At 43.2% G+C, this 13,351-nt stretch overlaps 1 protein-coding gene and 1 long non-coding RNA gene across 6 annotated transcripts in view; one reads left to right on the top strand and one right to left on the bottom strand.

Annotated features, from left to right (window-relative positions):
* Positions 1 to 555, bottom strand: part of NAB1 (NGFI-A binding protein 1) — a 39,074-nt gene extending 38,519 nt beyond the window's left edge. Inside the window, exon 1 of one of the 4 annotated variants that reach the window (XM_070508254.1) lies at positions 419 to 555. In XM_070508254.1, coding sequence (XP_070364355.1) covers positions 419 to 420 — 2 coding nt within the window. In that variant the 5' untranslated portion in view covers positions 421 to 555. Of the gene's footprint in view, positions 1 to 13; positions 330 to 418 lie in introns of those variants that run through there. The other 3 variants (XM_070508255.1, XM_014837556.3, XM_044768548.2) reach the window with 3 other exon arrangements.
* Positions 556 to 677: 122 nt separating this feature from the next.
* LOC106828802 (uncharacterized) overlaps positions 678 to 13,351 on the top strand; it is a 29,722-nt gene continuing 17,048 nt past the window's right edge. The window contains exons 1-2 of one of the 2 annotated variants that reach the window (XR_011502943.1): positions 678 to 1,230; positions 1,760 to 12,412. This is a non-coding gene — a long non-coding RNA (uncharacterized lncRNA). Of the gene's footprint in view, positions 1,231 to 1,759; positions 12,413 to 13,351 lie in introns of those variants that run through there. The other variant, XR_011502944.1, reaches the window with a different exon arrangement.

Below are 13,351 nucleotides of genomic sequence, written 5' to 3'. Positions count from 1 at the left end.
GAGCGGTACGTACTCGGCCGGCGGCTGCAGCGGGCTGGGCGCGCGCTCCCCCGAGGACGGCTCAGCCCCGACTCCGAAGTGCCGGCCCCCGGCTCTCCCTGCTCCGGCGGCTGCGGCGGCCGGGACGCCCCCGCTCCCATCGAGGGGGGCAGGGAAGGTGGTGGGCGCGCTCTCCCGGCTCCCCCCCAGCTCGGGCCCGCCGCTCCTTCCTGCCCGCCAGCCCCGACGGCGCTCGCTCGGCCGCGGTGGCGGCGGCGGCTCCTCCCGGCTCGGGCGCGCGGGCGGCGGCGGCGCCTCCCCCGCCGCGTCCTCCCTCCCCTGCCCCCTCCTCTCCCTGCGCTCCCCTCCCCTCCCCGCGCGCTGCACCCTCCCCCTCCCCCGCCCGCCTCCGCCGCCCCCACCCCCCGCGCGCTGTCACATTGGGAGATTCCGCTCTTGCTACATTCGCCGCTCCGGCTCCCGCCCCCGCGCGGCCGAGTGACGCAGATCCCGGCGTGGGCCGCCGCAGGGCGGGGGCGGGGGCGGCGGCCGCAGGGGCCCGGCGCGGCCTCTTCCCGCCGCCCCCGCCGCGGGAGCCGGAGGGCGGCCCATTCACACGGCAGCTGGGAGGAACCAAGTGGGCGCCCGGCAGGGGGCGGCTCCCCGAGTCCCGCTCCGGGCAGGGGGAGGGGGCGGGAAGGAGGGCCCCCGGGGGTGGCGGCAGAGAGGGGACGTCGCCTGGGGCCTGCTCGCCAGCTGCAGAGTGAACCGGGAAGGTTTGCAATTAAAAAAATTTTTTTTATTTTAATGTGTGAGCTTCCCAATATAGTATTTCAAAGAGCACACCCCGCCAATCCGACATCCCCTGGGAGGCTGCCTGTAAAGAGAGAGCGCGCTCAGCCCACGAATCTGGGCGCCGGGCTCGCCCCCACCCCCGCGGGCTGGAGGCTGGGGGCCAGGCTCCCCCACCCCGCGCCCGCGGGCCCCGGAGTCCTGCGGGAAGTGGGCTGCAACGGCTCGGGGCGGGGGCGGCAGGTGCGCGGCGCTGGAAGAAAAGCTGGTGGTTCCGAGAGAATCTCTGCCTCGCGCATCTTGCCCCCTCCCCACCGCCGCCCTGCCATTGGGAGTGGGCGAGGAGGGGAGGAATGGGAATCGACGAACCGAAGTGCACCTTTGATAACTGTCTTGCTTGCCGGGTAACTTAATGCCAACCTTCTCAGCCCTGCTGAAAACCTGCCTGTTATTTGACTGGTTAGTATTGTCTGTTTCCACGGCGTAGCAATCCGACGGCCCTAGTACCATCCTGGGGTGTGTTATCGTGCAGTTCCCAAGGCACGCTGTAGAATGTTTTGAGTTTGGTTTGCATAAACTTTTCTAGTCAAAGAAAGTATTAAAATACTTCCAGAAATATACTTAACCTATTGCCAAAAATATTGGAAATTTTAGAATCTATTTTTCCTTTCTTTGCAAAAGTGGAGAAATGAAAGAAGTCCCCGAATTTTAGCATTGTGTTCTTGAAGGGTAGAGAGCGTTAAGTATAAATCTACCAAATACAGGTAGAATCCCGTTTTAACGTACGTATAAAAATCCGGTTATAGGAGCCATTCCCACATCCTGGCTGGCCTCCCGGAGTGTGCCTACTTTGCTGAGTGGGGATACAAGGCATTCTTTGAGATGGGAAATTCTTCATACCACATCTTTATGTAGCAGCAATGGATGGGATGATAACATTGGAAGAAAAAGACCTTATTAAAGTACTGAACCTTTTTTCTTTTTGCAGAAACATGTTATAGGAATGAGTCATGCCACAATGGAATATATATAATTAAACCTCTTTCTCCAGTGTTAGTGAAAGGTTCTGTCTGGAGTAGTTGTGTTGATGTTTCAAATGAATAAGCATGCTTACTTCCTCGAATTCGTCATCGGCTGAAGAAATCACCGCTGGAACTTTGTCTCAGCCTAATTGTCACGGGTTTGCAGCTGTGGACCCTGTTCTGCCAGAGAAAGTGAACTTAGGTTATTAGAATAAAAGAAAGACGATTTCTTGGAAAGACATGGGTTAATAAATTTTCAGGCAATGATGTCTGCAGAATTCTTCCAATTTCCGTCTGAGATCCTGATGTTTTGAAAACACTGTTGGTTCTAACAGCTAGAGGAGAATAACTTACAGAAAGATGCAGAGTGATTCCCGAGTCATGAAATGAGTAGTCTTCCCTGGACTGTCGAGCCTTCCAGTGGAATTGTTTCCGGAGTTGGAAAAACGACTTTAAATCCTCTCCCCGAGCTTGTGTATGTCCGGCCAGCACTGAAGGTGATGCTGAGAAGGAAATGTGTCAGGCAGGTACCTTTTCTTCTGACTTGTAACTGGCTATTTCTATAGTTAAACACTGAAATCGCTTCTTGTTTGTTTTCTGGGCACATTTAGGTAATATAGTCTTCCCACATTAAGAATGAGATTTGGGGCCCACTTGGCTTTGCTTAAAGACCCCATTGTGAGAGGAAGGAAAATGAAGGAAAGATAAAACGTTAAGTTTTTAGGCACCCAATTCTGTATGTCTGTCTGACAACACTGTAGTTAATATGGCTGCTCAAAAAGAGAACTGAGGCATTCACCTGTGTCTGAGACAACTCAGATGGAGAAACACTGATTCTTGTATAGCTCCTCAGCACTTTCATCCCTTACGCCACCGAAACGCTACACCTCAACATATACAGTCTGCTCCCGCTCCCAGGCCCTGGTGGTCCGAGAAGAGAAAGCATGCCATCCTGTAAGGTAACAATTCTGGTGTCTTAGTTGTTCCATATTCCATTTCCTCCTGTAAGTATGTCTTATACTTCTCTTGAATTCAGTAAATATATGTTTAATAGAATTTTTTTAAAAATTATTAAAAATACTTCAGTGATAAGTGCATTTTTAAACATAAGGAATCCTTTGGACAAAAAAAAAAAAACCATTCCCACATTATGGAGCTAAAAAGAAAGTTTTTAGTAAAAAAAGTATTGTAGAAAGTTGGTTGTATTTCTGACATTTGAGTGAAAATTTCACTGAAAGAGCATTAATTTATTTCAGAAAGATTTCTTACTTTAAAATGCTTCAGTGATGCAAAACAAAAGAATGCATAATAAATTTAAAATGTTCTTGAGGAGAGAAAGAATAACATTATGGTTTATGACCTACAAGATCTGAAATACAATATAATTCTATCCTCGTGTTCTCCTGTTATTACCTCAGAACAATTCTATACTTAACAAATTTTCCCCTCTGTGTGGTGGCGGACCTACAATTAACTGAGTCATGTGCAATATTTGTATTACCAGAAATATAATTAAAATTTCCCTTATTTTGCAATATGAAATGTAAAGCTTTGGATGTGTATTGTAGATTAAATAGATTTTTAAATATATGGAGATTTGAATATTTTAAAATATATAGAGATTATAAACAAGTTTCTTAAAGGCAAGCTAATGGGAATATATATAATAACTGATCATTTCAAGAGTCATGACTTTAAAAATACCTCCTCTTCTAAAATATAAGGAAATTTTGATACACTGTATTTTATTAGAAGATACCATAGAATTTTAAGATATAAAGGATTATAAAGTTCACCTAATTCACTCTCCTTTATGTAGTCAAAGGATATTCAAATACTTTGCAGAAATTCAACATACAACAGTTTATTTTCCAATAGTTTATTTATTTATAAGTTGGTTATTTTGAACTTGTAATGTAATCCCTGTTGGAAAAAGAAATGAGATAGATTCCTAAGATAGGCTACAAATGCTTATAAAATGCATGTGAAAATACGTAATTATGGACTTTGGGGGCACTAGGTAGAATCTTAGAAATCATCTGATGCAATTGATTTATACAAATAAGGAAATTTATTCTAAACATTGCTAATATAAAGAGCAGAAAAATATTAATATAATATTAGGCAGTAAATACAAGCAAATATTTAATTAAATGAAGAGTAACTTGGATTTTAATATAAAAGTTTGTGTTTAAGACGAAAGAGAATGTAAACAGAAACTTTTGAAAAGACTTTCTAAAGAGAATTTCCGGACATTTTTTAAGGATTAGATCCTTGTTTTTCTTCCTCCTCCATCCTCTCTCTCTGGCAGCAGTGGTCACAACTCAGCTACTCTTTCTCTTCTCTTCCCCCTTTTCCCTTTTCCCTGGCGACTGCTGTGCAGAACTTGAGTACTTAACTGTCCTGTAACTCTGTTTCCGGTCTCAGCAACACTGGCTGCTGGCCGCTCGTTCCTGACTGTTACGGACCGAATGTTGATGTGCCCCCAGAATTCATGTGTTGAAATCCTAACCCTCAGTGTGATGGTGTTAGGAGGTGGGGATTGGGGAGGTGATTAGGTCATGAGGGTGAAGCCCCGGTGAATGGGATTAGTGCCCTTGTAGACGAGAGAGACCCTGAGAGCTCTCTTGCCCCTCCCACCATGTGAGGACACTGCAAAAAGATGGCCGTCTGTGAACCAGGAAGCAGCCCCTCACCAGACACCAAATCATCTGCTGGTGCCTTGATCCTGGACTTCCCAGCCCCCAGACTGTGAGAAATAAATTTTCTTGTTTAAGCCACCCAGTCTATAGTATTTTTGTTATAGCAGCTAAGACACTAGCCATTAGTAATTCTCAGCTAACTACACAAGGCGGGTGGAGAGTAGGTAAAAAATACTCCACTCACAGTCTCTGGAATTTATCCAAACCACCTTCCATTTGCACACTTCTTTCTGGGCTTTCTTTTTCCTCGCCATCACATGTTTGCCTTTTGCTCTTCTCCACCCAGTTTGCTGAGATTGATGGCAAGTCTGTGCTCACTTTCCCAGCTGGTCTCTTTTTCCAGGTCTGCACTCTGCAGGCAAGGGACCCACCAGCTAGAGTACCCCTTTTAAGCATCCGTATGAGGGTGGATGGGAAGATTTTGTTTGTTTCCTTGACAAAGGTGTGTGACTTGTCAGCCAAGATGTGGGGCGTTTTCTAGTTCATAAAAGGAGCAAGGAAGTATGAAGAGAGAATGTAAAGAAGAGGGCCTTTCTTGAAGTAAACGGGCAAGAATTGAAAGAAAGTGGAGAGAGAGGAAGGGACGAAAAGAACGTAAATGTGCACCTGTGAGAAGCTGACTAAAGTGGACACAACTATTATGGGAGAAATGAAAAGTCAAAGAAAAAGTTCCCAAGTACATGACTTTCCTGAAGAGAAGAGGAGAAAAGACAGAGGAGAGCTCATCCTAACATAGATTCCTCTAAGCCAGCCACAGAAGTGTGCTCTTGACGTGGGGCAGATGGCAGTGATGGGACGGAGTAGCTGGGACAGATCTGCAGGGAGAAGGGACAGAGAAGCAGTGGTCAAGCTGCTCTTCGCTCGCTGAGAGCCTGTGTCTATCTTTTAGTTGGACTGGGAGAGATCATATATGTGTCAGGTGCAGGTATCAGGAAAAGGAAAGGAAAGCAGAACGGGTTCAGAAACATCCTCCGCGCCATGTGCTTTGACCACGCTGCTTCAGACATAAAGAAATTGAGTATGTTAATAGTAATAATTGGGCTAATTGTCACAACAAATTACTCAACACTGCCTTCTAGGAGCAGACACTTTGAAAGGACAATGCTTGTATTGTACAGTAAGAGGTTTAAAACTATTGAAATAAAAGTAAATCAAACATGGTTCTGTTCACATATCATTGCCGTGTTCCGTCTCTGCACTTTGGCTGAGGTTGATGTGCTTACCCAGGTTGGTGCATCATGGCTCCTCAGCTGGCCCAGGATTGGCAATGATATACGGCAGTCAAAATTTTAATGACCTTAATCTCTTCATTTTCTATCTATTGCTCTAATTTTTTGTTTCCTACTATAAGAACAATCTCTAATAGTGACGGAGTGAGAGTTTTTTCTAATATAAAACATATTCCTTAAATAAAATTTCCCAAATTATCCTAGTGCTGGTAAGGTTAGGGGCTGTTATGCAAGTGCTGGTAAAAGAGAGAAGCAGCCTTTAGAAGGGCAATTTGGCAAATTCAACCAAAAGTTTTGAAGTATTCATATGATTTGATCCAACAGATTCACTTCTAGGATATAAACCTAAATTTATAAACATTGAAGAAGAAGGTATTTATCACAACTTCATTTATAAAATTTAAAAAGCAAAACATCCAAAATAATGAATTAAGTTATATCACATCTATCTGATGGAACATATTCAATTAATATGTAATAATTTTGGGAAATACTCGTGATATATTACTGGTCAAAATAGAACAGAGCAGAACAATCTATAATCTCTCTACCTGAATAAATTTGGCAGAAAATTTACCAAATGTTCTTAGTAGTTATCTTTGGGTATTATAGACAATTTTTATTTTCTTTATGCTTTTTAAATTTTCAAAAATTTCAACAACAAACATGTATTACTTTGAAAATCAGGGGGAAAATTTAAATGTTATTTTTAACAAAGATCTTGCTTCAAAAGCAGTTTACAATGGGGACCAGCCTGGGATTCTCAGGTTTGGATCCTGGGTGTGGACCTACAACACTGCTTATCAAGCCATGCTGTGGCAGCGACCCACATACAAAATAGAAGAAGATTGGCACAGATGTTAGCTCAGGGCCAGTCTTCCTCACACAAAAAAAAGTGGTTTACAATGAAATAAAAGTTAAATCAAAATTGTACTATATTTAACTACTTGTTTGAAGACGGCAACAAAAATAGCAACTTATCTAACAAGTATGTATTGAGCCCTTGGTACGTAATCAGTCCTGTATAACTACTTGCCTTGAGAGTCTACCATGTGTCAGTTATAGAGAGACAGAGATAGAGATGTAGATAAAGCTTGCTTGAACTGCTTTAATCTGATGTTACAAATCCAGTCATTTCTCTTTTGTTTTTCTGATTAAGCATTCAGACATGTATCTGCTTGTATCTTTTGAGGATGTCCCTAGCCAGGGACTTGCACAGTCTGGGGACTTTTGTAATTCACAGAGTGGTGTTCAGTCCTTGGGCTTCCACATCCAGTGACGGAATTAGCTTCTGGGCAGCCTCTGATGTCACTGTTTCTCACTGCCCCTGTTTGGCTGCCCAAAACTGGGCCCACCAAATGCAGTGCTGGTCCAGTGCTGCCCGAGACCCTTCTGCAGGCAGCTGTGGTTCTTTGGGGTGGAACAGAGGAGCCCACTCCCTCCAAGACTGCAGCTCGCAGGGCTCCGCTCTTCCTTCTTCTCACACACAACCGTCTCCCAAGAGTGCTGGCTACAGGCTTGCCTTGACCATCTCCAGTCTCAAAGCCGCCGCTACCCTCATCCCAGGGATCCAATCACTGGCAACGGCTCTCTTTCAGGCTACTTTTTTTTTTTTTGGAGGAAGATTACCCCTGAGCTAACTACGGCCAATCCTCTTTTTGCTGAGGAAGACTGACCCTGAGCTAACATCCATGCCCATCTGCCTCTACTTTATATGTGGGACGCCTACCACAGCATGGCTTTTGCCAACCCGTGCCATGTCTACAGTGGGGATCTGAACTGGCAAACCCCGGGCCACAGAAGCAGAATGTGCTCACTTAACCACTGTGCCACCCGGCCGGCCCTTCAGACTACTTTTTGATAGATTTTCATTTGGTTTTACAGTATCTTTTCTGGATTATATAAATTTTGAGTCATTTTTCTCATTCCTGTTCTTCCAGCCTCTCAGTTTGCCTAACACTTGAGGTTCATTTGCGTAAGGACTATTTACATTGCTGCGAAGGTTCCCGTGGCAGACTGCCCAGATGCTTACCATCCAGATCCTCTGACTGCCAGGGCACTTACACAGGGCCCCTCTGTGTGTCTCGTTGTCGCCCTCCACCCCTAGTCACACACACTGTGGATGGGTAGGAGTTCTTAAGTGCACACGCCACCTTCCTTGTATGCCAAGGTCAAGAAATAGGCAGGTTGCTTATAAAGTGGCATTTTGCAAGCAAGAATGAATGCTCAGAATCAGATGGGCAGTCTGAGGACAATTGGAGGCAGGAAAAGATGTTGTGAAGAAGTCAAGGCTTCTGACACAGCACAGTGGTCTGACAACTAGGCGTCCTGTCCGAGAAAGAAGGGAGAGCTCATGTGAGGCAGGTCCCCCAGTGCTGCCTGGAGCAGTCCAATTGCTCCTTCCTCTGCAGGGCTCAGCAGGCATGAGCCCTCTAGCTCCCACAGCCCCTGTGCCTTTCGTCCTACTTCCTTCACTTTCTTTCACCTCCCTCTCAGGCACCCAGTATCTTCCCGATGTCTGAGTTTGTTTCCTAACAAGGAAGAACATGATCTGATCCAGATATACCCGGAGGTGTTAATGTTGCAGTGTGCTACTTTTCCAAAGATGTTTATACCTGGAGATTATGTTTGTTCAACAATTTAGCACCTCCTGAAGGACACGCGCTAAGCCTGTGTGCTCAGGAGAATTAAAAAAAAAAAATCTGCTCTAATTCCCGGCTTAAAACGGGAAATAGACATGTAATAGAGTGGTTGTTCCACGTTAGGAGATGTTCTTAGTCACATCATGGAAAGAGTGATGGTTCTGCCTTAGACGGGGCACGGAGGTGAAGGTCATGAGGCTTGTAAGAAAGTGACAATTGGGCAGGTCTTGAAAAATGAATTTAATAGAAAGACTCAGGAAGTACAGGCACTCCCCAGTGAGTACAGAGGCACAGAGGCAGTGAAACAGCATGCAGCGTGAGCAGTGAATTAGGGCAGTAATTGTAAAATGAAACATAACTGGTTCCAAATGACTTCCAAATGAGATGTGAAGAGGGCAGAGGCAGAAGATGAGGCCGCAAAGACCGAACGGTGCAGCGTCCTCATGTGACACACTGAGCAGCGTGGATTTTATCCTGTCGCTGTAGCTCTCATCTTCGGTGAGCGCGAGAATCAGGCTGGTAGCGTTAGACAACAGAATAGTAGTTGCAATTAGGGAAGAGGGAGGTGATTGGGTGGGACCCAGGGGGGCTTCTGAAGTGCTGGCAGAGCTCTCTTCCTGGTTCTGGGCCATGGTTATATGGATGTTCACTTTGTAATAATTTATTGAACTGCATGCTTACGTTTTCAGTGCTTTTCTTAATATGTGTTATACTTCTCAATTGTAAAAAAGAAAATTTGGGGGCCAGCCCTGGTGGCCTAGTGGTTAAGTTTGGCGCTGCACTTTGGGGGCCCAGCCGGATTCGGTTCCCAGGCCTAGACCTACACCATTTGTCTGCCTGTGGAGGCGGCTCACATACAAAAAGGGAAAGATTAGCAACAGGGTGAAGTGAGTCTTCCTCAGCAAAAAGCAAAAAAAAAAAAAAAAAGAAAATTAAAAAAAAATAAAGCTGGGTAACTTGTTGAAAACATGATTCCAGGGCCTCACACTCAGACATTCTGACTGAGTCAGCCTGGGCTAGGACTCAGGAATCTGCATTTTTTAAACAATTGCCTTATAGGATCTGAAGCCCAAAGGGACCCCGAAACACATGCGGAGAACACTGCAAGGGGTATTGTGGGAGGCACCCAAAAGTTTTAAGCAAGAAATTACGAGCAAAGACTTGCCTGTCTGAATGTGCTGGATTAGGGAGAGGAGGAAGTTGAGGGTGGCCTCCATCTTACACCCAACAGCACTTGCAGGTCCTGTGTCCCATTCCCTTTGAGCTTTTGAAAGAGATGTGACAAATAAGGTGCTGATGATTTATCAGTACTAAATGTATTTTTTGAGGTGTGTTTTGTTTGGAAGTTCTCTTATGTCTGAAAAATTTTGACCCCATATTATGCTGAGTGAAATTAGTCAGAGGGAGAAAGTCAAATACCGTATGATCTCACTCATAAGTAGAAGATAAAAACAATGACAAACAAATACATAGCAATGGAGGTTGGATTGGTGGTTACCATTGGGGAAGGGGGAGGGGGAGGGCAAAAGGGGTGGTTAGGCTCACATGTCAGGGGATGGACTATAATTAGTTTTTGGGTGGTGAACGTGATATAATCTACACAGAATTCGAAATATATTATGATGTACATCCAACAGCTATATAATGTTATAATCCAATGTTACTGCAATTTAAAAAATTTTTAAAATTTAAAATTAAAAAAATAATAATAATGATAATAAGACGGGTTTATATGTATTGACACAGGAACTTTTTGCATCATATGTGAAACACGATCCCCTACATGTTAAGAAAAAAAAAGGAAAAAAATAAAATCTTAAAAAAAAAAAGAAAGAAAAACAACAATAAAACAAACCAATTTGTAAAAAAAAAAAATTGACCCCAGTACATTAATTTCTAATAGATGAATTTTAGGCATGGAACAAGCCTCTGGGACAGATGTTTTGGGGCTAGGAGCGACTTTCTAGAATTTTTTAAATGACTGCATTCCCAGCCTCTGAGTAATAGTGGTTCAGCTACTGACCCACCGTCATGATGGCATGTGCTTAGCGATGACTGATTTGCATGGATGCAGCTAAATTCTTTTTCTTGTCCCTTATAATCAGAGGGATATTTTTGTGACATAAAGCAACCAACATAGTTTTCTTCCAAACCCTAATCCCTTTGGGAAAAAAATGACAAATTTTGTTGCAAAGTTGTTTTCCCTTTGGTGTTCAGAGAGATGGAAAAAGAAAAGGGAAACTTTACTTGGCCTTAAACAGAGAATGGAAAAGTGCAAAAGTCTGACATAGAATTTGCATAGATTTTTTTCCTCATAATTGAAGTTCTGAGGAAACGCCATAAGGTTTTTTTACTTGCCACAATTATTACTTCTTTGTAACCAGAGTGCATCCATTTATCAGATCAGCAAAAATTTTAAAGTCTGACAAAGTGTTGGCTAGGATTAAGAAGGTAAGGACTCAGGTACTTCTGGTAAGAGTATAAATTGGCGCACTTTGCAGAGCAATTTGGCAATATTTAGTCAAGTTAAAGGCGTGCATACTCTGACCCAGAAATTGCACCCCTAAGTATATTCTCAGAGCAACTCTCTTACATGTGCCCAAGGAGAAACATACAAGAATATTCACCGCAGCATTGATTGCAATAGGAAAAAACTGGAAACAACCTACATTAGATCAACAAAAGAATTCATGAATGAATTGTGATATATTCATACAGTGGATATAGCTGTGAAAATAAATGAAATAGATCTACATAGCTTCCATGGAAAAATCTCACAAATATGATGTCAAGTATAAAAGCAAGTTGCAGATGAATATGTACAATATGATGCCATTTATATCCAGGTTAAAAACTTGTAAATATGATTATTGTGTGAGAAACTACCTTGCTGCAACAGAAGCCTGTAAGTATAATAACATGCAAGCTATCCAAGAGATCACAGAGCAGAAGGGCTTACAGACCAAAACGAGATGCTTAGATCACATGGTTTATTAAGTTGATTCAAAACACAGCAAAAAACAAAGTGAAAGAGATGGGGTAGGTTAACACATTGAAGATATGGTGTAGGCAGGATAGAAAGATGCCGCTGCCTGAATCCTGAGTCCTGTGTCTCTCTTCCCCGAGGAGGGTATGCTTGCAAGGACCAGAGCTGAGATTTGAGCAAAGTTGCCCACCACGTAGAAGGTGCCCAGGGCTAGAACACGCACTCGCTCTACAGGCTCCATGATGCATCTGGCCGGTAGCTGTAGCTTACCGCTCAGCCTGGTGAGCAGCTATGGTTTTTATTTTGCAGAGGATGTAAGGAGCCAGTGGTGGGCCAAATTAAAATGTTATAAATGGCGAATGACTCACATGCCTCATGTATCTTCGGGGTATCATGAATATTTGATGATTCATGCCTCATATATAGTGTATTAGGACTATAATGTATATATGTGTTATATATTAGTGTATTGTGTCTCTTGCTCTTTCCGTCCCTTTCTAATTGTTACTTACACAAATACTCTACTTACTTTATGTTTCTCTAACATGTCTCAGAGGTTACTAACTTGCTTATTCTTATTTAATGTATTTCATGAATTTTGCCTCTCTCATGGCTATTTCCTTCGATTCCTAGTTTCATTTTTCTCCCTATGTATTCATTTCTCTTATTTTCTATAGAAGAGTTGGATGTCCTTAAATAATTCAGCAAAGACACATTATAAATACATGTGTAATATGGTTAAAATATAAATAAATGCTTGGAAAGAGAAATCCCCAAGTACAGGATTTTGGCTCACGATGGTGGAGAGGGAAAAAGATATGTTGAGGCTGGGCTTCACAGGGCTTTAATTATGTTGGTAATGTTTTGTTTCTTAATATGGATGGTAGGTGTATGGGTATTTAATATATTATGCTTTATAATTTTTCACATGTGAACTTTTTTGAAATAAATTTAAGAAAAGTTTGAAATAGTAAGTACCTGGTGTCTTACATGTAACAGGCACTTGATACATATCATTTTGATCCTAATAAAGTTAAAGAATTTGACTGGGATAACTAAATTGACATGTCATCTTTCTATTGCGGGTGCCTACATATATTTTTCAACAAATATTTGCTGAGTACGTACTATTTGCAAAGAGGGCATTGCACCAGTTCACTTGAAGAATGAAAAGTTGAGCAAAACAAAATTCTTACTCTCAATTGAGAATTAACTCTCAAGCTTGCAGTTTAGCTGGGGAGTTGAGACTACTGCAAGAATAAAAGGAATACAAGGGCATAAAATAAGTGCCTTTAGAGATGGACAGATTATGGCAGGTCAGAGTGGGTGGAGCTTCCACCAGAGCATGAGATCAGAACGCCTCTAAGGGAGAAGTGCCGTTCCATCTAGGCCTTGAAAGAAGTGGATATCAACAGTGAGGAGAGCATTCCAGGGAAGGGAAATACAATGGACAGGGAAGTAAAGTAGGGCGTGTTCAGAGAGCAGCAACTTGTCCAAATTGTTGTGTCTGGGGGGATATGGTAGAGCAGTGCAAGAGGGGGTTGGGGAGGTAAGTTAGGACAAGAATCCTTCTATATACCATTAGCTGTGGCTATCTACGGTTGAGGTTATAGGTAATTTCGATTTTTTTCTTTGTAGCATTCTATATATTCAACATATTCTGCCATGACTACATATTGCAGTGACCACGAAATTGATCCCTGATGAAATAGCTGGACAGTTTGAGTATGGAGCTCTGACCGTCTGGAAAGGCAAAGACAAATACTCTACCCTGCCCTTTTTGAGATTTATCGGAGTAGCCTGGCCAAAGCCCATTATCAGAGAAGAGAAATGAGGTCCTGAAATAAAATTATCCTTAGGAATGGGCGAACCTAAGTGGGTGCCCTGGCATAAACATAAGGGCCTAGGCATTCGTGGAGGAAACCCAGCACACAGCTAAGCTGGAAGCTCCTTAGAACCAGCCACCCTGGCCCAGTGCTGTGCATGAGGAATAAATGGT

Source organism: Equus asinus, chromosome 4, assembly GCF_041296235.1.
Source record: "Equus asinus isolate D_3611 breed Donkey chromosome 4, EquAss-T2T_v2, whole genome shotgun sequence".
Taxonomy (NCBI): Eukaryota; Metazoa; Chordata; class Mammalia; order Perissodactyla; family Equidae; genus Equus; species Equus asinus.
This window is presented reverse-complemented; position numbering and strand designations above follow the sequence as displayed.